This window comes from Physeter macrocephalus, chromosome 18 (genome assembly GCF_002837175.3).
Source record: "Physeter macrocephalus isolate SW-GA chromosome 18, ASM283717v5, whole genome shotgun sequence".
Taxonomy (NCBI): Eukaryota; Metazoa; Chordata; class Mammalia; order Artiodactyla; family Physeteridae; genus Physeter; species Physeter macrocephalus.
Window position 1 is genome coordinate 76795909 of NC_041231.1, and position 27927 is coordinate 76823835.

Below are 27927 nucleotides of genomic sequence, written 5' to 3' on the forward strand. Positions count from 1 at the left end.
GAGAATAAGACTCTGAAGCCTCTGTTGAGCCAGGTTATAAATTGCTGACAACGGGGGTATCAAGAGGAAACTGGGGCAGAGATTAGAAAATATAAGGAACAAGCTCCCTGATCCCCAAGAGCACCCTCAGCAAGAACATGAGTATTCCTGGAGAGCTCAGTTCCCAGAGGAGTATCGGGAGAGCCAACATAAAGGTATATACAAAACTTCACAATAGAAAGATGCCAAAGCCAGACCACTGGTGCCTACTCACTACCCATCCAGGAAGCACTGGGGCACAGACTATATAAGCTAACAAAACTAGCCTTAACAACTGGGGAAAGAAGGTGGGAGGGGGAGACAGGCAAATAGGGCAGCAGCATTGTTCTAGTTTCCCTGTGGAGTTCAAATGTGTGTGGTTTCAAAACAAAAATCCAGAAAGAAACATGAGATTAATGCATTTATTCCAAGTAATTAACACATTAAAAATAAAGTTAAACTTGTCCAAGCCACTCATAAATCTTTAATCTTTTGAACAAAATGTACAACCCAAAACATCACACTATGGTGGAAATAACTTGGGAAAGGGAGAGGCAGAGGAAGGAATACATATGAGTGTGGAACAGAGAATGAGTCCAATCCCAAAGCAAGTTTCAGATCTTCTACCTCTTTAGAACAGAAATGGCTGCTAAACAATTTCACACAAAGTGTCAGTGGATCACAATACAGTGAACAAAAGCCATTTTGAAAATAAAACTGACCCAAAAAGCATATCTGCTCCTGGCACTGAGGCATGAATAAGCCTTACCGATTTGTTGTCTTCCAAAAGTGAGCCTGCTAGATTTTCTTCCACGTTTACTGGGGCCATTTCCAAACAGGTTTGTGGATTAGCAGGACCATCTCAAGCAAAGGCAACAGAATGAGGGAAGTATGGGGGTTGACATGTCACAAGGAAGTAAACAGTAAACAAAAGAGCTACTCACGCTGCATTTCAAACAATGTTAAGGCAGGCCCATCCAAATGGAAGCCTAAGAGATGCACAATCCTTCCTTCAGCAGTAGTTTTCCATTTCAGCAGGTTTTCTTGTGTTTCTCCCAGAGATCCATCAGCTGCCCAAGAAATTGGGTGGGAATACAACACAGCAATTGGAGAAGTCAGCTCTGTCTCCCTCCTCCCCCACATTCCAGAAATGGCAGAGTCAAAGTCAAAATACAATCAAAGCACACTATATGGTGAGCCAGATAGACATTTGATTTTAATGACAAAGTAGGAGAAAATAAATTGGCAAATAAAAGAAAATAATAATAATTAACAGAAAATACTTTTTTACAGATATGTATAGAAATTATGATTGATTTGTCTGGTATCTTAAGGAAAACAGAAAAAGGAAAGGAGGTAAATTTTTTAGCTTCCATGAACATTTACTCTAAGATGCTGACTGCATCTCTTGGTGTAGTTTCCAGATGAGATAGCCAACTAGTCCTGGATCATCTGGGCACCTGATTTCTAGAAGCCAACTTGATTCATCCACAAGTAGCTCTGAATTTGTATTCTCAGTTGTGAACACTGGATTCTGTGTGGTCCTGGATGGCATCAACTGCAGCTTCTTGTGCAGCTATTTCCTGAGGGACCGTACTGCCTCCAACTACCTGCTCCCTTGTATGCGACCCTGAAGCCATAGATTTTATCATATTCAAAGGGCTGTCATTGTACTCATCTACTTGAGGAATTGCTACCTCCGTGATGGATGCATTCGGTATTTCTAACTGTAGTGGTCCCATCTCCAGGGAACTACACTCAGGAGGGTCACTTGGCTCAGAGAGAGGAGAACATATCTTCTCTTTTTGAACTCCAGATGTCCGTGTGACAAAGTCAACAAGGTCCGGAAGGCAAGGAGATGGCCCAAGGCCTAAAGGATTAATTGTTTCTGATTCCAATCTGAGTGAATCTTGTTTCTCTAACTGACAAGTTTCTTCTATTTCCTCAGGCATCATTCCTCCTGCTAACAGGTCAAGGGCCTGGTGTGTTCCCTCTAGGCTCCCCAAGCCAAGGCCAACATTTTCCATTGAAAGTCCAGTTTTCAAAATGTTAGGAGTGATCCTCCCAGTTCCAGGATTAGATGAGCTTTGTTCACCCTCTGCTCCGAAGTTAAGCACCAGGGTTTTGGGAGAATCTAATGGAAACTCAGAAAAGGATGGTATTGGTTCAAAGTCAGCGAGAGTAGAAGGATTACTTCCTATAGGTGACACAGAATTTTCTTCACGTACTTTCTGAGACAGGGCAGTTGCGGATCTATGTGCTGGGTCTACCCTAGTATTGCAGAAATCAACACCTATATCCCCCAGGTTCCCCAGGGCAGCAAGCTCTTCTACTTTTAAGTTTGTAACTTCAAAGTTTTCTAAGGCCTTGCTTTCTATTGTCACTGTTAGTTCTGGATGGACATCTCGAAGATCCAGGGCTTCTGCTTTGGGTTTCTCTGGGCTCTCCCAGGTCTCTGGCTTCTTGTTCTCATCCCAAACAGTAAGTTCATAGATCATTTTACCCTGAAACTCTTTTGATCTTTCTCTCTTCAGTTTAAGGCTTCTGTACCTAGAGGCTCTAGAAGCTGATCCCGGAGCTGAATTTTCTAGCCACTCCTCACTAGCAGTTGAAACTCCTTGCTCCTGTTCACTATCTTTCAAACACATATCTGATCTGGCTGAGGACTGAAGAAGCAATTCTGGGGCAGAAATTTTCACAGGTGTATCTTGTGGGTTCTGGAGTAAAGACCTAGCTTCTAAAGGAAATGAGTCTATTTTTGCCTTTGTGGAAGAGAGCACCTGTGCGTTCAATTCAGTCACTACTTTACCTTGAGTTTTACTTCCTGTTATCAATTGCTTGGACTGTTTAGCCTTTTTGTCAGTCATTTGCATGTTGGGTTGTTCTACTTCTCCCTCCCACATGTATCTGTTCCCATGGTTCAAATTAGAATCCTCTACACTATTGGGCCCAACATTGGTATCTGTTCCCTCTCCCACTGTCCTCTCAGAGAGCTTCGCTCCCCCTTCTTTTAGTTCAGCGCTTGTCTCTACTTCACTTTTTCCACAATCCTTAGATTGGTGGAGCTCTTGGCTTTCCTCATCCTGGTTACTAGATTCCACAAGGTGGGTTTCTAACAGCTTCTGAGATTCCATGGTATGACAGTGTACATGTGACAGCTCAGGGGCTGGCTTGACACCTGGTGGCCCAGGGTCTCCCAGGTCAAGTTCAATTTTCCCCTCTGGAGATACATCCCTATTAGCATCACTCTGGAAGGAACTAGAAGTCCACATGGCCAAAGTCTCTGTCTTTGGGGTAATAGTTTCATAAGGCCTGTTTTGGCACAACCTTGTCAGAGGCTGTAAGAAGCCATAGCTGCTGCCTCTGCTTTTTGAGTCTATATTTTCTACAACTGACCATTTCCCTAGGGACACCAGAGGTTTTGAAATGGGCTTTTCAGGGCTGCTGACTAAAGGAGCAGAGACCAAATTTCTATCTGGAGGCAACTCCTCTTGGGATGCACTGCTGTTCAAAGTAGAAGTGGAAGAGGTGTCTGAACTTTCAGCTCTATTTTCCCCATTAGCCAATGGACCACCACTCAGCTTAGTCTCAGGGGCCCCTTTTCCACCACTACTGTAGAATATGTCATACAGATCCTTAGCATTGGCTGTGGCTAAGCATGAATTTCGCTTTTCTAATTTTTTGGCTTGTTCACTGAACACACTTGAGAGGGGAGGTGGAGGACGCACTAACACAGAGAATAGGGTCTGGTCCCGGTCACTCTCACTCACCCCAGGAGCCGTCTCATCAGAAGGAATGGCAGCTGGCTGTGCTGAGGCCATGATGGCTACCGGTAATACTGGGTTCAAAATGTTAGGACCCAGGAAGCCAGGGCTGACAGTGTGAGATACAGTTGGGTTTGATTTTACTGGAGCCAAAATAGCATTTGCTTGAGCAGGAGATGGGGCAGCTGGATGAGGTATAACTGGGGGTGGTGGAGGTGGCGGTGGAGGTGGCGGTGGTGGAGGTGGTAGCATTTGTTCAGGTACATGTGATGGCTCATTCTTTTCAGCCAGCACCATTTTTTCCTCTGGAGACCCTTTTAGAATCACCTCTTCCCCTCCAAATGCTTTAGAGATGATGTCGGGAGGCAAGAGGAGATCAGCTGAAGACTCTTTAACCACTGGCAGAGGCTTAGCAGTGGTTCCAGAGGACTTGATGGATAGAAAGGTGTTAAGAGGAGCTGGCTTGCTCACTGTGGCTGAACCTGACTTGCGGAGGACTGTGGATGGGATAGGCAGGTTGGGTCGGATCTTAGTCTGGGTTGAAGTTGTCACTACAGGCATCCAAGGGCTAGTATGTGCAACAACAGTTTTCCCAGAGAGTTTGATTTTGATGGGCTTTGCCTTCCCAGCTTCAGCTCTGCCATCCTCTTTGTCCTTACTATTTTCCACAATCTCTTCTTTGGGAATACTTGGGGCCACTGAACTTTTTTCCTCCTCTTTTTCTGGCTTCTTCCAGCTGAATTTCCCAAAAGAGGAAGATGTTGGTGGTTCCTTCTTTACTTCTTCTTTTAATTGGAGTTTGATGCTAGCCTTCCTTTTATTTTCAGCCTTTTCAGGGGAGTTCCCACCTTCAGAAACTTGGTCCTCTAATTCCTCAGACACCCTGTCATCCTCCTTTACTTCCTTCATGATCTTTGCCTTTTTTTCTTTCTTCTCTTCCTTTGGTTTCTCACTGAGTTTGCGCTTTAGCTCACTCTGCCGTCGCCGTTCTGTCTCTAGGACCACAGCCAAGCCAGCTTGGCGGTCCAGATTCCGCCGCTCTTCATACAATGGGTTTTCAACCACATATTTCTAGGAAGAGAAAAGATAAAGGCTCAATAACTGGTCAAAATACTATAAAAGAGAAAAGTTGGCCCTACCACTGTTAGAATTCATTTAGTGGAAATCCTCAGAGTCACCTTCCTCAAGGATAAATGGTTCTCTCAGGTCAGCATTGCTTACTAGCATTGAGGAGAACGTCCCAGTGATTATATGGAATTTGAAATATTAATGACTTTTTCTGGCTCTGAGTTTGTTTGACAACATCAAAAGGATTACTGCAGAAAGTAGGAAACTCCATAGGCTACTACGAAGACCAACCTTGTATTTCTCATTGTGTTGATAACCCTTCACATGTTGCTCTCCAGAAATTGGATCCCCCAAAAATTCCTCACAGAGCTGGCAGTAATATCCAGTGATGGGAATCAGAAACTCAGAGCCTGGAAGAAGTGGAAGAAAGTCAAGAAAATAAGTCATTTCTACCCAAGATGACAGCAACCAAAGGAAATCCCACTTCCCTTTTGTAGTAAAATGGTTAATGGTATAGAGGACCTTACTCACTTTCAAGTAAGAAGGAGCATTTAGATGAATCCCAGTGGTATGTTTTCCCAACTTAAAGCTTGAATTCAGGACCTCTACCCTTTCTACGTTCTGAGAACACTAACTGGTTAATTCAGGAGTTTTCTGTGTCAGACTCAATTCTGTTGCTGATTCTCCTCAAACTCCAAGTAGCACTAAGCATCTTAGGAGATTTAAAAATTATACTCCCAAATAGCCCAGTACTATTGGTATGAGAATCTCTCATGCTGGTATTAATTACTTAAGAATCTATCTTCTACAGATGTAAAGGATGTAGCAGCACTGACTACTTATAAAGGTAAGAAATTAAGAAGTTTAAAGACAAAGAAATTTTCTATTTCTCAACTTAGCCCCTAATAACAACTATTCAAAATATTTTATAGTTCTTAGTTGAAAAGGAAGTCATATTGCACCTCTGACTGTTCTTTTTTACCTAGATTTCAAATAAATAAGATTTTGGTGCATAAGCCAGTGACGAAGAAAGCCGTACTTTCGTCTATATGCTGCCAAAGCAAGCACAAAGAAACTTATATTTTAGAGTGGTATGTGTATGTTTAACATCTGTTAGATTTTTAGCCATATGGGTAGAGATCATTCTTGTCTTATAGCTCTCTTTATTTCTTTAGGAACTAGTTTTGCACATAGAAGGCAATCTTACAGCTTTGTTAGAAGTAATGGTTATGTCTCACTCTATGCTGCTTCCTTGTACCTTACTTCAGGGATACCTCTTCCCTGACTGAATGTAAGGAAACCACAGAAAAGGCAGGGAGGAAACACACCTTTTGCAGGAACAGTTATCTTGTCAGTGCGCTTTACAGCATCTTGCTTGGCTTCACTCTGGGTCTTTGAAGCCCAAGGTCTGTTGTAGGGATCCAGTGTCTATTTGCAAGAGGCAGAGGTGCTCACACACAGCACTAAAAACTCAAAGACCCACTTCTCTCTCTTTTTCTCCCCCACACCAGGGGGACCAGAAGCCCCCAGCTACCCACCCCCACCCACTCTGCCAACTGTTTAAACGAAAATCACCTGTGGAAAAGGTAAACATATGTTAGAGCAAGTACTAGCAATGGATAAAATGAAACAAATAATCAGGTACTCAAGGAATCAAAAGAGGCAGAAGCCTCACTTACACTTGTCATGGTGTTTAGTTACAGGCAGGTCCCCTGGACTGAGCCCTGGGGATGGTGTCTCCTTTGTTGGTATCTCTTGGCTCTTCAGATTGGGGCTCCTGCCCATATGAGAATGTTTCATTTTCCGGCTTTGTAATGCAGATGGGGGTATAGGAGTTTGAGGGGAAGGAGGGCAAGAATGGAAATAACAGAGGGCAGGATACCTACCTGTGTGTGCTTCTTATTGTGCATATGAGTGAAGAAGTCAAACATGGTCCCACAGATGGTGTTGCAGTCTTTGCACCAGTGATTGCCAGCATCATAATACTCATAGGTAGCAATGGGCTGATCAGACTGCTTAGCAGCTGGCTGGGGGCTCTCGGCAGGCTTGGGGCTCTTAGTATGGGAATTCTCATTGTTTACCTTTGATTCCTAGAGGGGGAAAAACCTGCACTAAGAAGGAATTCAAAGTAGTCTAGATCTGTCTTCTCTCAGAAAAAGCAAATAGCCTACCACAATAACAGAAATAGGACCATATGACCATATTTCCAGTGCCTAAAGCTGCACAAACTAGGAAAAACCCCATGAGAAATCTTCCTGCAAGGCTCAAACAGAACTAATTAGATTCCATAGTGCCCTGTCATCGTGGAGACTAAATAATAATGGCAATATATTTACTTATATATCCTAAAATATCTAGAAGAATACTCAAGATTATGGAAACACTGGTTGCCTCTGGGAAAGGGTAATAGAGAAGAGGAATGGATAGGAGTCTTTTACCGTATACCCTTTGGTAGATGTTAAATGTGCTACCTATGCAATTAAATACATTAAATTTATCAATCATAATGACAACTAGGGAGGGAAGAAAAACCAAAATGGAAAAGGTAATTGACAGATTAAGCAAGTGCAAAAAACAGATGATAGTGAACTCTCTTATCACAGACACATCCTGGTATAGATAACTAGAGAGCAAGGATGGCATAGACAAAGGGGATAGTTATCTATGTGGGATGACTTAAAAGGATCTGGGTAAAATATTTCTAACTGCCTAAAGTATAACCATTAGAATTTAACACCTTTGAGTTAACATGAATCCTCTTTTAAAACATATCAACTCCCCATCATTAAGTTATCAATAATAAATACTTTAAGGCTTCCCTGGTGGCACAGTGGTTAAGAGTCTGCCTGCCAGTACAGGGGACATGGGTTCGAGCCCTGGTCCAGGAGGATCCCACGTGCCGCAGAGCAGCTAGGCCCGTGTGCCACAGCTGCTGAGCCTGAGCTCTAGAGCCCATGAGCCACAACTACTGGGCCTTGTGTGCCACAACTACTGAAGTCCAAACGCCTAGGGCCCCATGCTCCTCAACAAGAGAAGCCACCGCAGTGAGAAGCCGGCACACCTCAACTAGAGAAGGCCCGCGCATAGCAACAAAGACCCAAAGCAGCCAATAAATAAATAAATAAATAAATTTAAAAAAATACTTTAATATGAAATCATTTGTCAGCAAGCTGGGAATAAGATAATTCAGGAAATGGGAATTTTGGATAACATTGGGGAGTGAGGCACAGACAAAAGGTAAATTTTGAAACACAGAGAAGGTAAGTATGAATGAGGTTCCACAGTAGACAAGATCAGGGAACTGGGCACCCTGAATACTGGCTGGTGGGGAGAGGAAGACAATACGGAGAAAGGGAAACAATTAAGACTTCAAAGATAATCTTTCCCTATTAGAGTCCTATTCAAGAGTCACTAAAGAGATCGCACCCAGCAGGTAAGGGATGGGCACATGCATACACTGCTGGTGAGGACTAACTGGCACCATCTTTCCAGAAGATAACCTAGGAATACATATTACATACCTCAAAATTCTTTATACCCTTGACCCAGCAATTCTATTCCTTGACATTTATCCTTAGGAAATTATGTCAAACTACAGGTGATTTGGTTGGTTAAATAAATTTTGGTATCCATACAACAACAAAAATAAGCTCGCTAAAAATGATATTATAAAGTCTATTTATTGACATGGAAGGATGTTCACGATAGACTAGGAAAGTAACAAAATACATCTGAATAATCAATACAGATATGTAAATAGGCACAGAATGTCAAATGTCACCTTATCCAAAAGACTTTCCCTAACTACTCTATATCCCTTATCCTGTTTTCTTTTTTTAGGCACTTGTCATTACCTAACCTGCACTTGTTTACTTATTGACTATCCTCTCCCATTTCATTAGAATAAGGACCTTGTCTGCATAGTTCCCTGCTATACTTCCCATATCTAGAACAGTGTCTGGCACTTTTTTGGAGATCAAGAAATACTTGTTAAATGAACGAACAGAAGAAGGGAATTTGGAATAATAAACACCAGGTATTAGTAACAATTGTGTCTAGGTGAACGGAACTGTGGAATTGTGTGTATGTGTTTATTTTTATGAAATGACCTATTCAAGAGAAAGAAAATCTCAAACCAACTATGCATTTTAAAAAGAGGCAAAGAAAGAAGAAATACCAAGGACAGGTAGGAAACAGAGCTTGTAGAGAGAACATTCCTTACTGCTGAAATGAAAATCCAATTGCAACATATCCTTGTTAGCTTCAGAGAGCCTGAAGGCTCACTCAAGTCAAGATGATAGATTATCATGGGGTTGGTGCATAAATGGAACCCCAAACAATGTGTAAGTCAGCTACAAAGGGTCAGAACTTTCGAGCTCTTCTCCCATCAAAGGCCCTGAACTCAGTGATCCTGATATAAGAATATAGTCTTAGCTGGTTGAGAGAGAACTCTCCCAGGAAGACATGAAAAAATTAGAGCTTGGTTGACAGAGAATACAGAATATCTTCTTCTCTAACCCCCAACATTAACTGACCATCTACTATGTACTACATATACCAGATGCCATGGGACACACAAAAATATCTCAAGAAGCTCTCATTTAGTGGAAGACACAGGCATGAGAACAGGCATGATCTTAATCATGTTTTCAATAAGACAGAATGGAATGAATCTTATAAAGAAACAAAGTAATATACTATGGGAGTGCTAAAAAAGGGCTGACTCAATCTGTATGGAATTCAAGAATTCTTCATGGAGGTGGTAGTATTCAAGTTGGACCTTAGTGGATGAGTAGGGTTGGGAGACAAGCTAAGAGGATTATTAATGCAAAATTAGAGAGGCACAATAGCATAATGCACATCTGGAAAAGTGCAAGCAGTCTAAGGTGGCAGGAGTATAAGGTGTAGTGTCATATTTCTTGAGCACTACCCATCTGCTACGTGCCAGGCACTGAGCTATGTACTGGGGACTATACAGGAGAATGAGACAGATATGGTCCCTGATCCCTTGAACCTTAAAATCTAATTGGGGAACACATGTAATTATATAATTACAACTGCCATAAATGCTAAGAAGGAAAATGTCAGGTATTATGATAGTGTATATCAGACAAATTTAACAACCTGGAAAATGAAGGAAGGGAGTCAGGGAAATAATTTAATCTGCGATCTGAAGATGAAGATGACTTAGTTAGAAGACAGGATAAGAAGAGTGGGTTTCGCACGGTAACCAGAAGGAGGAGAAGACACAAAGACATTAATGATGAAACATTTAAGGAATGAAAGTTCCAGTAACGAAATTACAGAGAGCAAAGGAAAAAAGAGGCATGAAATGAGGGTGAAGAGGTAGGCAAGGAAGTATCTCAATCACCAGCTGAATATGGAGAAAGAATTAAGTGTAGCAGCACAAGCAAGAAGTGAAGGTGGCTTGAACTTGGATGGCAATAGAGATGATGAGATGAATGGAATTGAGATTTACTTTGGAGGGAAAATTGGCAGATCTGTAATTGACTTGGTGTGTGGAGCAGTTTGGGGCGGGTGGAGCACTAAGAATGCTCTTCAGGTTGTTGGCATGAAAACTGTTGGATAGTAGTATCATTCACTGAGATGGGTAACAACAGAAGAAGAAAAGGTTAGAGGGAGGTTGACCACAATCTTAGTTTACTTTAGGATATATTGATTTTGAGGTGTTTATGAGACAATGAAGTGGAAATAGTGAGTAGTCTGTTGGACACTCAGATTTGAACCTTAGAAGAATCACCTGAGCTAGAAAATAAAACGGAAAGTTGTCAGTATGGTATTTCAGCATAGGACTGAATGAAATGACCTAGGGAGAAAGCAGAATTCTAGAGAATTAGGCTAGAACTGAGCCCTGAAGAACTAAAATATTTAAAGATCAGGAGATTAAACAGGAGCAACCAGCATACAGGAGGAAAATAAATGTGACAGGAACCAAGGGAAGAAAACATTTTTTTAGGGGACAGTGGTTCCCTATATCAAATACTGATTTGAGAACTGAATTTGAGGCTGTACAACAGTGGTGACCTTGTTGCTAAACATGAACCTACAAAATGGCATTACAAGTTATGAGAAAACTAGAAGCCAAATTGGAGTGAGTTAAGGAGTAAATGCTAGAACTAGAACATGGAGGGCCCAGGATTTTACTTTGTGGGCAATGGGGAACTGCGAAAATTCGGAAGGAGAATACCATGATTTGAACTATGCTTTACAAAGATAACTCCAGCAAGAGTAAGAACAGGTTGGAAAAGGATGCTAAGAAAATGGTTAGTTAGAAGGCTTCTTTAGGAGTCCATGGAAATAAAAGATACAATAAAAATGGAAAAGTTGAGTTGTTACCTTGCTGTTGGAAAAGGAGTTTGAGGACGATGACACTTTTTCTGGGCTCCTGGATTTTTCTGCTTTCCCAGTCTTCTCTGTAGGCTCCCTGCTGTCATTTGAAGACTTCTGAGATTTATCCAAAATGTTAATTCCCAAGATCTGAGCCACTTTGTCCAGTTCAGACTGCTTTTTTTCTGCCTCTTCTGCCTCTTGTCGAAGTTCTGCAATGTCCTTCATAATGTTATCCTGAAGCCGACTCACCTCTACCAGGAGTGGGTCTTTGTGACCATCCTTCTCTCTTCGTTTCTTACGCAGCATTTCCCCTGAGTAGTCAAATGTCAACAGAAAGAAGCACAAGGAACGTTAACAAGTCATTCTTCAGTCATAAGTACTAATTCTCAAGACTTTATGGTCACAAAATCTTTCTCCATAAAACATTCTAAAAGCAGGTGAGACTTGCATTCCACATGGGCTGGTTTAGTTGAAGCTCCTATGGAGGTAAAGTGATTGAGTGATTACATTATTTCTTATGTAAGGGTTATTAGCTAAGGATCTATGGATAGGTTTCAGGGAGGCACTGCATGAATCCCTAAAAGGGTATATACAAGTTTGTGTGCACGTGTAACTATGAATCCCATGGCTGTCCTCTTCAGAGAACTAAAGAATTATACAGAGGGCAAAAAACATTCAGTCACATATTTGACTTTATCTGATTTAAGGACTCTTCACCAACACCTCCACTGAGTTATAGGTTTTGCCTCAAGCTCACCTAATGTTATCTCCTATTCCAAATTGCAGGTCCTCATGAATTAATCCTCACAGGATTAATAACTAAGTTTCTCATCCCTAAACAGCCCGAACCCAAACAGAAGAAATTATATCTTCTCCCACTCTCTACTCTTCCATGCTATCACCAAGCTGTAATATAGAAGCCTTGCTATGTTCTTAGTGTGTATGTGAATTCCTAAAAGCATAGATGAAGAGGTGGAATCAATAGAGGCATCATGGAGCATCTTTTTGTGCCAAAAAGGAAGTACTCAAAAAAAGATGGACACAGGAGTCAACTTAAAGGGGGTCTTACTGACCAAATCTGGGGCAATTTGAGCATGAAGATAAATAATAATAGTAAAATATTATAACCTATTAAGAATCCATGAGTTTATACTGTTATAAATGGACAGATAAATGGGGGAGGAGGTGTGGTTGGAAAGCTCCTCCTCATAGTAGAAAGCCAGCTAATTAACGAAGATGGAATGATGAAATTAGAAAATTACTATTTAACAACCATCATAATAATAACTGATTTGGGCAAGGATCATCAATGAATGCTAAAACTAGTGGGCCAAAATTTGAGGAGTAACTGAATATTTACATAGTCTCAAAGTATCTTCCCCATAAGATATTTATTAACTGAAAAGGGTAAAATAGTAACCTTACAGTGGAGAAACTTGGCAGACGCCACCTTAACCAAATGATCAAAGTTGACAACACCAGTGTGGGACAAATCAACACCTGATATAAACTTAGCATCACTTCTGTGATGTTCCTGCCAAAAATGCATAACCTGAATTTAATCATAAGGACACATCAGACAAACCAAAATTAAAGAACATTCTACAAAATATGTGACCTCTTCTGGAGATTTGGGAACTACTACAGATTAAAGGAGACTAAAAAGAACATGACAACTGAATGCAATGTGTAATCTTTCATTATCTTTTGCTTCAGGACATCATTGGGACAACCGATGAAATATGAGTAAGATCAGTAGGCTAGTATATTACTGTTAATTTTCTAATTTTGATAAGCATATTATGGTTATGCAAGGGAATTCTTTGTTAGAAGACACACACTTAAGTGTTTAGGAGTAAAGGAATACATATCTACAACTTACTCAAACAGTTCAGGAAAAATTATATACACATATGCACAAACACAATTGAGATAGAAAAATGGATAGGGCAAATATAGTAAAATGCTAATAATCATGGAACCTGAGAATTCTTTACACTATTAATGCAACTTTACTATAAGTCTAATTATATCACAAATTTTTTGAAAGTGAAGCTTCAGTGTCAATGAACATGTCACATGTCTGAGAATCCCCAAAGCTCTCCATTTGGGTCTCCTACTAAAGTTACAAAAGGAAGTCATGCAAAGAAGTGTCTGATACCTTGTTGTTTATGAAGCCGCTCCAACTCGGTCCTGAGATAGTACATCTTCTTCTGGCGAGCTTCCCGGTCACTCTTCAGCTTTTCCCTCTCTTCAATAACCTGCAAAGTACAAAATGGTAAGAGATCCTTTAGCCTCCAGCATCCCTTTTCTATTGTTCTTTTCCATAAACCTTCACACTAGATAACATCTGAATGCAAGAATCCAAATGCCTGCACATAAAGGCTCTGACTTTATAGCAAAGGTGATATTTCATTCCAATCCAAGTGCCAGAATAGAATTATCCTTTCCAAAACTGTACTGACCAGAAAGTACTTTTTTCGTACAGGAAGCACTACACTATTAGACAGTAGTTCTGAGCCCAAAAGGAGCCATCAAGAAGGTAACTAATATGTGTTACGGATGAAGCACTGTGTTAGTGCATTACATATATCATCTTTAGTCATATTATCTGTTTCACAGTAAGAAAATTGAGCTTGCAAAAGACTAAGTAACATACCAAAAGATCATATAGTAAGATGATTTAAAATCCAGATACGCATGCCCTAAAGCCCCTGATCTTTCAACTGTATTACTATCACCTAATGGAAAAACAAATATGGTTTGTCTGTATAAGGAGCTCACGTGAAAAATCTGTGTATTGTCAGCCCTGACTTAAGTACTAGGTTTTTAAACGTAAAGTAAAGGGAAAGCACTAGTCTCCAGTGTCTCTGCAGTCTTAGGTTTTGTTGTATGGAATGTATCTTCCTCTTTCCCAAAAGACTTAAAAAAAACCCCAAAAGGCTGAAGTTCAGGGCACCCAAGTACCATGGAAAATTAAGAGGTGTTTTTTGTCTTCTCAAGGATTAGCGAAATTTCTGTTCAACTGGAAAAAAAAAAATGAGATTAGGCCTACAATTTTGCCTTTCCTACTTTTCTCCTCAGGTCTTTTTAAATTAATTTATTTATTTTTGGCTGTGTTGGGTCTTCATTTCTGTGCGAGGGCTTTCTCTAGTTGTGGCAAGTGGGGGCCACTCTTCATCGCGACGCGTGGGCCTCTCACTATCACGGCCTCTCCTGTTGTGGAGCACAGGCTCCAGATGCGCAGGCTCAGTAGTTGTGGCTCACGGGCCTAGGTGCTCCACGGCATGTGGGATCTTCCCAGACCAGGGCTCGAACCCGTGTCCCCTGCATTAGCAGGCAGATTCTCAACCACTGCGCCACCAGGGAAGCCCTCTCCTCAGGTCTTTTTTATTAGCAAACCAAATTTACACATATTACAATTTTATCATTCTTAGGTCACCTTGTTTAACAAAGTAAGTTTTTAGTTATTAAGGACCTGTAAAATTAACAGTACGTATTAATTTTTCTATTTAAAACTCTTCTATTCTGTATTCCTCATCCCTACATAATTTTTACCTACTGCTCTAAAGCATCTAGAATTATTATATCTTTACCCCAGCCACTGCTCTCTTTCTATAGCCTGGGAACCCGATGAACAGTATAAAAACCACTTTTTAAAAAAAAAGTATAAAAACTTTTGACACTATAAAAACTACTTAAAAAAAGTATCCAAAAATATTATTATTCCTGGATTCTAAGTTAAACCAGAATAAGCAAAGCTTATTTCTTGGTTTAATTACCAAGCAACAACTAGTTATTAGTTTTTAAACATCATAATCACTACAGGAAAAAGATCCAAAACTCACTGGGATGAAACATAGATTTCCTGATTTCTCTTTCACCCAGCCCAATTTTGGTTCCTCTCTCCCTGATGAGGTCATATTAAAGACTTCAAGGTTCCCAACTCCTACCCATAGGGTCCTAAGATCTTCCCAGACCTTAGGTAGAGAAATAAACTTAAAAAAGGAAAAAGAAGTCTAGCAATCACAGTGGGACCTACAGCCAGACTTTAGTCCAAATGAGAAAACATAAAAGAAAAAATTATGGTAAGACAGCAGTCTCTAAAGACTGCCTTGGGCCTTGCAAATTTTCAGCTCCCTCTAAAAGACAAAAATTTATGTTAAAATAGAAGATTCAGGCACAGGATGCCCAAAGCTAATATTCACCTTCTGTTTCTGGGAAGCACGGTTCTTCTCATCAGAGATCTTCTCCGGATTATATCTTATGAGTGATGGGATGGACACATGGACAGGCACTTGGGCAGGAGGAATTGAGCCCAGCACTGACTCCTCCTGCTTGGACTCATCAGGAGTCACAGTGGGGATCACACGGAGATTGGGACGGCTACGGGTAGCTTGCTTGGTAACTGGCATTATCCTGTGTGGTTCAGGTAGAGGGTGGTTTGAAGGTTGGGAGGCAGGGTACATGGGCCACCTTGAGGCTGCATATGCCATGTAGTGCCTATAGGCATCAAAGGAAGCAGGGGGAATGGCAGGTCCCTGGTAGTTTGGAGGTATTCGAGCTGCAGCAAACTGAGAGGCCCTTGGCATATGAAACTGAGATAAAGAAGCAGGGTGTGGAAGTCTAATTGGGGCAGATGGGGCTGATGGCAACATACACCTGACTGCAACAGATGACTGAAACCCACTGCCAACCACCTCAGGTCCTGCAATATGACCCATTGGATGGTCAGACTTTAGGAACGGAGGGCTGTTTTTTGTGAGCAGGTAAGGATCCACAGGGGAGACTGGGTGTGGATGGGATACCTCTGGGGAGTGGGTATTGCTATGGTGTGCCTCTCCACTCTCCAGTCTGTGAGGATCTGCAGAGCGCCGATCAGCTGAGAAACGGCGGTCAACTGAGGAACAGCGGTCTGCTGAAAAGTGCCGGTCAACAGAGGAACGGCGGTCAGCAGAGGAACGTGATGGCTTCTTGCCATGAAGTCGTTCCTGGGTGCGTGCAGCCAGTTTACTAATCTCTGCTACTCCAATATCCAGCCCTATGGTCTTGAGCAAGTCATGAATCTTCGCATATTCTGGACTGGTCTCTTCTATTGATTCTAGCTTTACAGCTGGAGCTGAAGAGGGTAGGGAGCTTCCCTTCTGCCTCATAACTTCACTTTCAGAGCCCCCAAGGGGCTTTGGTGGAGATTCTGCCTTTAGATCCTCTTCTTCATCCCCATAGAGAAATTTCTCCTCATCCTCAATGTCAGGGAAGCTACGTCGCCTCTTTTCCTGTGTACTGGTAGAATCTGCTAACATGCTCAGAATGCAGGAGAAACCACTGCCATCCTGGCTAGCTCTCTCATGAGGAAGCAAGAAGTCTGTGTGTCGCTCTGGTCCCTCAGCCTTCATATCCAATTTTTCCTTGTGGCACAGAAAACTTCCAAACTTCTCTCTGAGGGGACTGCTGTCTTTGGGTATCCCAGGGAGGGGGCCCCATTGGTAGAGGTTGCCCTGAGATTCCTTCAGGGTAGTCTCTACCATAGTTCCCTTGTTGTTTTCAACCTCTGAGGCAAAAGCAGCAATAGCACCACTTAGTGGAAGAGATGAGTGTCCAGAGTAAAGGGAGTGATCGTGGCTGGAGCTGGTACTGCTGGAAAAACTCTCAAGCTGCAAAGACAAACATAACTGAATTAGCCTCTATGTAGAATCTCAGAAAACTAGTAATTGAGATAAATACTTTGTTCTTCTTGAATTAATAGGGAAAAGATAAATGTGGATGAAAGGGAGGTCCTTAGCCATGTTCAAGATTTGGGTTCCCGTTTCTCCAGATGGTTCTGCTGTAGCAGGGGGAAACAGAAAAAAAGGCAGATTGAGTCTTCATTTTTGCCCATTTGTTGTAGTCTTTATCAAGGAATTTGAATTCAAAAGGACTTTAGAGATGCCCTAGCTTACTTGCTTTCTTTTTTATGGATCCCCGAAAGAAAAAAACATAAAAGCAGAACTACTTTGGTTGAAGTAGGGTCAGGAAACTCTGTTAACCCTAACTGATTGCCTTCCCTTACTTCCCTAAGTGCCCTCAGGCACTTCTTCAGAAACATTTAGCTCCTAAAAGGACAGGTAAAAACAAGTGCTCATGCCTGACCATCTTTTCATAAGTGAGAAAAAAATATCAAGGTCCAGAATGGTTAGGTGACTTATTTAAAAATCACACAGCAAGTTGGTGGTAGAGACGGGTCCAGAATCAGAATCATCTGATTTCTGGTCTACTGTCCTACCACTCATAAATTTTTTTCGTCTCTTTAAAGAGAGATGAGGAAAATTCAGATCAGCTCCTCCCTTTGCTCTTCAAACTTCATTTCCAAGAAACCCATATTCAAAGATCCTAAAGGACTATCCAATTTAGAGGCGAAAAAAAAAACTTTGATACTCTCCAAAATGTCTGTTTAGAAAGCCTAATATTTGACAATAAAAGCCCTCTATTGTTGCATTATGAAGCCTACAGTTTCCTTTGGAGAGTCCTGGAAGGTACGGCTCATAGGCATAACAATGTTGGTCCAACACATATTCCAAAGATACCTTAGGGACACAGCCCCCAGGAAAGTAACTAGGCTTTAAAATATTACAGGGACTAGCAAGAGACCCTAGAAGAAATGCAGCATAGACCTGCATGGAAGGCTCCATGTCCACCTCAATCCGCTTTTTCAGAATTGACTTCTTGGGCATCACAGATACTTCCTCTGGCCGATGTAAAGAATATCCTGGCTCCGATGCTGTTAGGACACCTGACAATCCAGGGATGGGACAGCCAGTGCCACCACCATCAACTCCCACCAGTTCCTGACTCAAGCTCCTACTTCGTTCCTCCTCTTCCTCTCGTTTTCGCCTGGCAAGGTCCAGCTCTCGAAACTCAGGGTCTAAAAACCTAGGACTCGGGCTCCGTCTACGCTGTCGATAGTTGCGGGCCCCCGATGTAAAACTTGGGTGATCACCTCCCATGCTGTGTATCTTCTCTGTGTCATCATAACGGGGCCGTTTGGCCTCTCGGCTCCTTTCCTCAGGTCGTATAGAGTAGGAGCCTTTGAGTTTGTCTCTATTCCGTTCCGTTCCCCGCAACAGCTCATCATGACAACTGACATGGGGACTATAATCAGATCGATGCAGGAAAGTTTCTCTTGCTCGGTAGTCCTCGTCAAGTTGTCCCAAGAAGGGACTGAGAGGTGCCTCCTCCCGGGAAATATATCGTTCAAGACCTCGAGAGCACTGGGAACTTCGAGTGAACACAGAATCATCAGTCAGGTCATCCCTGAGAAAAGAGACAAGCATCATTGAATATAATGGACCTAGTCTCAGACAAGGCTAAGAGACTGACATCTGGAAAGGGGGCTATAGAATGCTTAGAACAAAAGACAATAATCATGAAGTTCAAGAACAAATCTATGTATACACATGGAATACTTCTTCTCCCTTTCCCCAGGGCACAAGCAGCTGCAGCCTCTAACCAAAGGAAGATACTACTAATGTATCTAGACAGAATTCTTAGGCTAATCTCTTTGATTAGACTTTGGGGATGCACAGTATCATGCTAGGGTCTGGGAGATGCAAAAACACCACTACCAGACTACAAAGAGACATGGGTTAGCCAACTTCCAACTAGCTAAATTCTAGCTCTTTGCTACTAAAACTGTGGTCTGAATCAGCAACATCAGTATTACCCAGGAACTTTTTTGAAATGCAGGTTCTCAGGTTCCACTCAGGCCTACTGAATCAGAATCTGCATTTTAACAAGCCCTCCAGGTGATCTGTATGCACTTTAAAATTTGAGAAACACCAGTTCAGATCAATGATTTTCAAGCTGTGTTCCACAGAGATTCTGAAGAGTGCTCAGGAGCTTCCTAAAGGAAGGAGGTTAAGAGCCTGCATGGCTCTGGGCCTTCCACCTCACTGAAATCATACTGGTCCCAACTTTATCTGTTTATATAATAAAATTCTATATAATGTTTCCTTTGGAAAAAAAGAGTTTCACTGTGGGCAAAAAAAAATTTTTAACCATTGATCTATCCACTTGGCATGATTTTCTCATAAGTTTTAGAAGGTTCTCCAATGCTTTGTTTTGCTGGCTCATATATTAAAAACCATAAAACGCCCTCACAGCCTGTTTTGTTACCCTCTTTCCTGCCTTGCCTGGATATCCACAAGCACTCTGCTAATCTTCGGCCCAGAAAAAGAGTATGTGATGGTTTATCTCACTATATATTTTTATTTTATAGAAATAAAAAGGTCTTAGACTCTCATGGCATGAAGGTAAAAATACAGGATGGGACATCTGTCCTTTTAGTGCAGATCTCTATACCACACACAATATCCTAATCTTTTTGGGCACTATGGTCAGAGTTTCTATTGCCCCCTAAAAGTTTCTGACTTAAATCACAGATAGAAATAAAGATCCCCTAGCACTTTAAGCATACCACTTTGAAAAACTAACATGTCACTCATATTTCAGAGTGAATTACTGTCCAGAGGATGGTAATTATTGCTGTCTTCTACATGCTAGTAGCTACTTCTGTTTTTTTGTGAGTTTTGAGAAATGACCTTTTTTTTTTAATAGTTGTTTTCCTATTTCTGGGACTAAGTAGAACATCAAAGAGTTGCTTTTTCTCATTTGCCAGCCCAGGCTTTGTTCAGTTTTAGACCTGGGTAACAGCTATAAATAACTTTATGAAAGACTATAAAGGATAAACTTTATCACCTCCTCCATAAGCATGCCACCTATGGGAATTGAGGTTCCTGTTATTCACCTCCTCCCTAAGAATTTGGGGAATTTTGAGGTCCCAATGTACTATGAAATAATAGGAAAGAATAAGAATGACCAAGGATGATCTCCGAAATCAAACATAACTAGAGTAAAACATTTTACTCTGTAGGTTTGTCAGCCACGAAGACATCTATTTCCAGGGAGGAACATCCATGAGTTGAGTCACTCCACTGCCAAAACACCATCTACCATACATAGTCTCTGATCACATTAGTGTAGAGGAAAATCACAGGCTCCATGGTAGTGGAAAGTTCATCCATGCTCCCACATTCTGCTCCTCACCAGAACTATTACATGTCTCCACCAAGCAACATACTAGCCCAAGATCTAATCCAACATTAAATATCAAGAAGCTAGAAATAATGAAATGGCTCTCAGAAAGACTCACTCTAAACTTGCAATCTCCAGCAAAAGGAGGCAAAAAACAATGAAAGAAGGAATAGAAACAGTTAAAAGAATGAGCTATCATGTAAATACAGGCAGAAATCAGGTTGATTAGAAGCTCACGTCCTCCTTCCCCAGTTCTCCCAAAGGATAAGAGAGAGAACTGGCTGCAATAAAAGTGAGTCCTAAAAAGGGCCCCGATCCCCTGAAGCTCAGAATAGTCCACTGACAAACTCTCTCTGAAAGCTTTGGTTAAGTCCAACTCTTTTCTAAAATAAAATCTACTTAAAAAATTGATTGTTCAATGTAGGTGATGGGTACATGGAGGCTCAGTGTACTATTCTACTTTTTCTGTGTTTACAAATTCCATTAAACAAATTAAAAAACATATAATATACATCCACATAAGTTTGTACACCAATGTTCATAGCAGCATTATTCATAATAGCTAAAAAGTAGAAACAACTAAAATGTTATCCATCCATCACTGCTGAATAAACAAAATACATACAATGAAATTATTATCAGCAATAAAAAAGGAATGACGCACTGTTATATGAAAAAACATGAATTAATCTTGAAAACATTATGTTAAGTGAAAGAAGCCAGTCACCATAGGACCACACGTTGTATGATTCTATTTCTATGAAGTGGCCAGAATAGGTAAATCTATAGAGACAGAAAGTGGATTAGTAATAGGCTTGGGGCGGGTGGTGAGATTAATAGCTAAGGATAAGGTAATAAAAATAAAATTGATCATAGTGGTAGATGTACAACTCTATGAATATACTAAAAGTCACTGAACTGTACACTCTAAATGAGTGAATTGTATGGTACGTGAATTATGGCTAAATAAAGCTGCTTAAAATGTATATAAGGAAAAAAAGAGGTCCTCCAGAACCCAAACTTCCCATTATTTTCCTCTGCTGAATCCCCAAAATGCCTGAAGAAAGTTGTTTGCTTCCGTCTGTTCCCTAAGGCAAATCAGAGGGAAAAAATTCTACTCCCTCAACCTACGTCAGGGCAAGGAGGAGTTAGAAGACGAGAATTCCATGAATGGAACATATAATGTGCGTAGTACTTTGATAAACAAGGGAAATCAACCTCACATCCACAAGTTTTTAGAAGCTAAGAGTCTTCATACAACATGTTCACGTTCCCTTTTCAGAATAAGTTACAATCCTACACACAAGAGCAGCCATGGTGAGGAGACTGACAACCCTTGATTTGGCTATAACCCAAACCAGGTACTAAAATTTAACAAATTCAATATGGGAAGAGAAAGAATACAGGGCCTCAGGAAAAAAATAAACACACACCTACATACAAAGGATGGAAATGGCTCATTTCATTAACTGAACACTGGACTCACAGTCAAGAAGACATCTTGAGAATGCCAACATTCCTATGGCCTGGTTATAGCCGACAGTAATTATCCACGCAAACTATATTGAGCAAGAGTGCTGGGGGCAAAAAGTCTAAAGAATGGCCTGGGACCTCCTTTTAGAATCTTAATCTCACTTTCTCTAAAATAAATTTGTCTCTCTGAAACAAGATTCGTGAAAGAAGATTACTACCCCAAACATCCTAAGAGGAAATTTTTAATTTTTATTTAAACAGACAATTGGCTATCGGAAGCACACATGCATAACAAAGTTTATGGAAAAGGGAGGTGATACCCCAGAACTAACAAGAGGAAATGCTAAAGTTACCTCAAAACCTCAGCAAGGAAGAGAATCACACCACGCACCACCTACTCGGACTGCCTACTCAATCATCTCCCAAAATAGCAGCAGCCAGAAATGCAAGGGCTGTTGCCTCAATTAATAGTCACACACCTTGAAACTCAGAAGTTTCAGTGTTATATGACTGTCCCGCCTTGCTTCACTACATTGAATAGCCACTGAAGCTTTGAAGTAAATATTACCAAAGGGCAGCAGTGCTCCTCAGATTTCCTGCCCAGCTGTCCCCAACCTGCCTGCCTATACTCTGTGCACTACTGCATGGACAATCTCACTTTGAAAGCACATTATATTAATTTACTGCTACTGCTAAACGTTTGTGAAAACTCCTAGTGTATGGGGCAGAGACCATTAATAGACATGGTTCTCAGCTCTCAGAAAGAGTGCCTTCCCTGTACACCCATCCTTACTCTTTTACTTTTATGAGGTGAAAAACACCTAATGTGATTATTTACTTCCCAGATATACCTAAGTTCCTAGTACCTGAGATCTATATTTAATACTATGGAGTATTAAATGCCCTTCCTCAGCCCTCAGTGGTTGTAAAGTAATAACTGAAATTAAACATTTTAGGGACTTCCCTGGTGGTCCAGTGGTTAAGACTCTGTGCTTCCAATGCAAGGGGCATGGGTTCGATCCTTGGTCGGGGAAACTAAGATCCCACATGCCACACGACGCGGCCAAGAAAATATAAAAAAGAAAACACACGTTTTAAAAGATCTCTCACTTTCTACTAATGCGTATATGTTTCATATATATATATATAGATATATAGATATATACCTGAATTTAGCTAAACCTTTTCTTTTTAATTAATTAATTAATTTATTTATTTTTGGCTGCGTTGGGTCTTTGTTGCTGCGCGTGGGTTTTCTCCGTTGCGTCGAGAGGGGGCTACTCTTTGTTGTGATGCACAGGCTTCTCATTGCGGTGGCTTCTCTTGTTGCGGAGCACGGGCTCTAGGCGCGCAGACTTCAGCAGCCGCAGTACGTGGGCTCAGTAGTTGTGGCTCGTGGGCTCTAGAGCACAGGCTCAGTCATTGTGGTGTACGGGCTTAGTTGCTCCGCAACATGTGGGGTCTTCCCGGACCATGGCTAGAACCTGTGTCCCCTGCATTGGTAGGCGGATTCTTAACCACTGCACCACCAGGGAAGTCCTACATAATTCTTTCAGAGTCTACCCCACTGAGAAAGCCTTTTCCAATGTTATACTTTGTACTGGATGTAGGGTATAACTTCAGTGCTCTCACCACCCTTTCAAATACATCATTCAGAAAACAGCAACATTTCTACCTTCAAGCACTACTATGGCGTGCCCTGTCTCTGATGAAGCCTACCTGTCCACATCCTCCAGATTATCCACTGGTGACCCCAGTCGATCACTAAGCCGCCGCCGTTCTGGTATGCCAACACAGAAGTGGTCATTGCCAACAGTGATCCTTAAGCTCTGTTCCAAAGAAGAGTCAGAACGCAGACCAGGAGAGCGTCTCTACAAAAGTAAAAAATAACACAACAGTCAATAAGGTCAAGATATCTCTACACTCAAAAATGTTCTCCTCCCTAGTCACAAAGTTGTGGTCCTACAAGGTGTGAAATGGCTACGGTAAGATTCTGCTCCAAAAATAAAGGACTTTGAAAAAAATTATCATTTTTCTTAGATGAAAGTCCATGCTTCCAACCCTCCTAATCAGTGACCTCTCACTCTTTAATTTCCTGGTACCAGGCATGGGGCTAGAGGAGTGAATTAAGCCTGCTTCCAGAACCTATACATTTCCAGTAAAGGAGGCAAGCCAAAAACAGGTTAAAAAAATAATAAAGTACTTCTGATAGCACTATAAAGTGCTATAAAGTCATTAAAACACAATAACATGAAAGAGATTGGGGAAAAGGAGCTATTTCAGATAAGCTGGTTAGAGAAGGCTTTCTGAGGTGATACTATTTAATTTGAAGCCTGAATGATGAGATGTCAGTCTTGTAAAGAACAGATGGAAGATGTTTCAGGCAAAAAGAACATGCTCTGTAATGAGCTTAGCATGTTTTGGGCAACAGAAAGTTGGCCAGTGTGACTGCAGCAAAGTGATAGGAGAAGATAGTCAGAAGCCACAGTTAGGGAACTCAGATTTTATTCCTAGTATAACAAGCCACAGAAGGGTTTCAAGCAGGGGAGTGATATGATCTAACAACATTACTTCCTCCAGATGCTCACATTGTTCATAACCCTCATCCTCTTCAGGTATTAAAAAGTCACCTTCCCAGAAGGCCTTCTCTGGCTACCCTATCAAAAATTATAACTCCCTTCTGTTTTCTTTTTCTCTTAGCACTTAATCATATTTAACATGCCAAGACTTTTTACTTCTCTATCTTATTTATTATCCGACTCCTGCTGTTACAATATAAGTTCTACGGGGGCAGGGGTTTTTGACTGGTTTGTTCAGTATTGTATCCCCAGTGCCCAGAACAGCATGGTAAATGTTCAATAGATACTTCTCAAATGTATAAAATGAAGGTCTTTAAAAATCATTTTGATTGCTGGGTACAGAAAAAACTGGATGGTAACAAAAGTGTAAAGGAGCCTAATGTAATAACCTGGGCAAGAAGTAACAGGGTTTAGACTAGAGTGATGGCAGCAGGAGGACAGTTTGGAGGATGTATTTTGGAGGTAGAGCTGACAGGTTAGATAAATGAAGTTATTCTTACGGATTGGGAGAAGGGAGATGATCACTGTTTCTGGCTGAGCAATGGGTGATGTCATTTACTAAGACAGAAAAGACTGGAGCAAACAGGTTTTGCGTTGGAGAAGAAAGGGGAGGTTATACAAACTAGTAGTTTTCTGTCTTCCTTACTTTCTCGGTAGAGACTAACATTCAGACTATACATGCTCAGCTACGAAAATCTTAACACAGTGACAAGTCAACTCATCTATGACCAGAGTACCCAGATACTGTTAGAGAGCCACTCAGTAAGACAGAAACTTTGTCACGGGGTGGTTTGTTTGCTGTTGTTGTTTTTAAAGATTGGTGAACTGATAATAAAAACAAATTCCAAAACACCAGATTCTGCCAGGAGGCTCTACTAGCAAGGTGGTTATGGTGAGAAGTCAATATTACGTCTAAACTAAACTTAACCTCATGCTCTGTCCCTTTAGCAGGGAAACATAACAGTTAAAATCAGGGTGTTGGGAACCAGGCAGAGATGAACTGAATCACACTCCACCACTTCTTAGCTGCGTGGCCTTGATCAAGTTACTTAAACCTCTCTGAGTTCCTCAGTTGTTAGATAAGGAGGAACCCTCACCTCAAACGGTCGTTAATGTTCAAAGAGAACGTGTAAAGTGAAGGGCTAAGCATCATTCCTGCCACATAACTAGGTAAGTGGCAGCAGCTATTACAATGACTGTGGGTACCCACACTTCGATTTCGGAGACGCAGCTCTAACTTAGAGAGCTAACAGTTTACACTCCCGGTGTCTACCCTGGAACTGTGTAAGCCACCCTAACTCGCCACAAAGACATTTCAGCCATTCCAAGGTCCAGGGCGCAGCTCAGGTCTAGGGGGATACAAAACCACGGAACTCTGAGGACACCAACTATTGAAAAAGTACCAGGCACACGGCTTGGAGGAGATTCCCCTTGCCCCGGCAAACTTTTCCACACCTCACCCAGAGTGAGAGAATCAACCTATTGCCAGGAAACGCAGCACTGCCTACCGACCCGGCGCCCGGGCGCGTCCCGAGTCCGTTATTGTGCAAATGAAGCTCCAGGGGGCTGACCGGGAACCTCCTGGTTTGGGCGTCGCTGAGGGGGCCAGGGGGGATGGATGGCCTTCGATGTGGGGACCCCGGCCTGGAGGCCTCGGGTCGCCCGGGCTGCGGGCGTTTCTGGAAGCGGGAACCCCGGGCGAGAGGACTGCAGTAGGAAGGGAGTCCGGGTCGAGGGGTGGGATTACCCGGCTGCCGCTGTCGCCTGGATGGTCTCCGCGGCCGTCCCGGGCGAAGTCGGCGCGAGACTCCCCCCGGCTGCTCCCACGGAAACCGGCCGAGCCCGGCGGGAAGAGTCGTCGGCCCCGCGGCGGCGGAGACGGGGAGCCGCGACGGGCCCGCGGCGGGGACGGGGAGAGGCGACGACCCCGCGGAGGGGACGGCGAGGCCCGGCGGCCGCGGGGCGGAGACGGGGAGCCGCGGCGACCCCGCGGAGGGGACGGCGAGGCCCGGCGGCCGCGGTGCCCTGAGGGCGAGCGGGGTCGGCGAGCCGGCGTCCGCGACGAGGAGGAGCCGGAGGACGGCGGCGAGGTGCGGCGAGACGGGCCTGAGGAGGAGCCGGAGCTGCGGCCGGTGCGCGGGCCGCCCCCGCCGCTCTCTTTAGGCCGGTGCGAAGAGACGGAGGAGCGGGCGCCGCTGCGGTACATGGCTCCGGCAGCCGCGGCCACGGCGGCAGCTCCGACCGGGGGCGCCCTGGACGCGGGCCCCCAGCGCGCCGCCGCAGCTGCAGCCCGGGCCGCCACTGCCGCCGCGCACCGCCCCCGCACCCGGAGCAGCCCCCTCCCCTCCGCCCCGCGCCGCCCCTGGGGCCCGGCCGAGCGCGCCTCCGCGGCCGCGGCTGGCGGTTGGAGGGCGCGAGCACGCGCCCGACACACCCCCCCCGCCCTCCGGGGCTCCCCGCTCCTCCACTCAGGGAGCGGCCACAGGAGCCAGAAGTGGGGAGGAGCACGGAGAGCGGCGCGGGGCTGGGCGAGGGAAGGCGCGGGAAAGCGCGCGACCTGCTCTCCTCACGCTCCGCCTCCAAGCCGGCAAGATGGCGGCCGCCGAGCCGCCCACTTCCCCTCCCCCGGCGACCACGTGACCCCGAGAGCTCCGCGCCGGTTGGGCCTGGCGGAAGGGAAGGGATTAGCCGGAGTGGAGCCGGGTCTTCCGGGGATGCTCCAGGCCTTGGGACGCTGCGGGCTTCGAGGGGGCGGAAGCATCTTTGCCTTTTCCCTACCCACAGCCGTATTAATTTACGTGGGGACAATAAATGGTTATAAATGATGGGAATATAAATAACCCACAAAGCGTTAGGTTATGTTGGAAGTTACGCACCTCGGCGAGAGCGACGAAAGAAGTCCCGGATCCCATAGAAGCCGCACGACGGCCAACAGTTAGTTTACTTTCCAGTTTGCCTGTTTTCTTAGAGGTTGAAATTGAGGATGGGGAAGTGCGGAATGGGGGCGGATTCGGGAGCGAGAATCAAACTCATACCAGGCATCCGAGTAGAATTGTCGCTGTCTAACCCGGAATACTTACGGGGAAGGTCACTCACCGCTAGGGGTCCACATTGTGACAGATAGAGGAGGCCTGGATAGTTTTTGCGAGCGATTTGGAACCCCCAGTCTGTGACTAGAATTTTCCTGGACGCCTGGCTGTAGTGGTAGTCCCCAGTCTCAGGGTCCTGAATGCTAAGTACAAAAGTCAAAAAAAAAAAAAAAAGACAACATGTAAAAGAAGAAAAACAATGGTCAAAACCTGAAAAAAAAAATGTTGACCCTGACCAGTGAAACTCTTCAAAATTAATGGCTTGACAGTTTTCAAATATCAACTAGAAACACAAAACCCGAAATTGGTATGAAGATCAGGTTTCGGATTGCAAAGCAAAGGCAGGACAAATAAAAAATTAATTATAAAAAGTTTCCATTTTCTTTTTCTTTTTTTTTTTTTTTGGCCTCTCTTTGGAGCTTGCAGAATCTTAGTTCCCAGACCAGGGATTGAACCCCGGCCTGGCAGTGAAAGCACGGAGTCCTAATCACTGGACCTCCAGGGAATTCCCCAAGA

At 43.1% G+C, this 27927-nt stretch overlaps 1 protein-coding gene across 1 annotated transcript; it reads right to left on the reverse strand.

Annotated features, from left to right (window-relative positions):
• Positions 1–26549, reverse strand: ZNF318 (zinc finger protein 318). Its single transcript, XM_007107618.4, has 10 exons — positions 26070–26549; positions 23463–23614; positions 17852–18491; positions 15410–16855; positions 13363–13462; positions 11208–11512; positions 6737–6940; positions 6179–6278; positions 5142–5260; positions 1–4853 (listed from the first exon to the last, which is right to left on the reverse strand). Exons 1-10 carry the CDS (start codon positions 26526–26528, stop codon positions 1533–1535), a joined length of 6846 nt encoding a protein of 2281 aa, XP_007107680.2. The 5' UTR covers positions 26529–26549; the 3' UTR covers positions 1–1532.
• Between the last annotated feature and the right edge of the window lie 1378 nt (positions 26550–27927).

Bases quoted from the DNA above. Each gene is read 5' to 3' on its own strand.
- ZNF318 (XM_007107618.4), bottom strand. From the start codon at position 26,528: ATGTACCGCAGCGGCGCCCGCTCCTCCGTCTCTTCGCACCGGCCTAAA. The intron at 23,615-26,069 runs GTAATCCCACCC...TTACTTTTGTAG, and splicing joins CAGGCGACAGCGGCAGCCGG to AGACGCTCTCCTGGTCTGCG. The intron at 13,463-15,409 runs GTGAATATTAGC...TGTACTTTGCAG, and splicing joins GTGCTTCCCAGAAACAGAAG to GTTATTGAAGAGAGGGAAAA.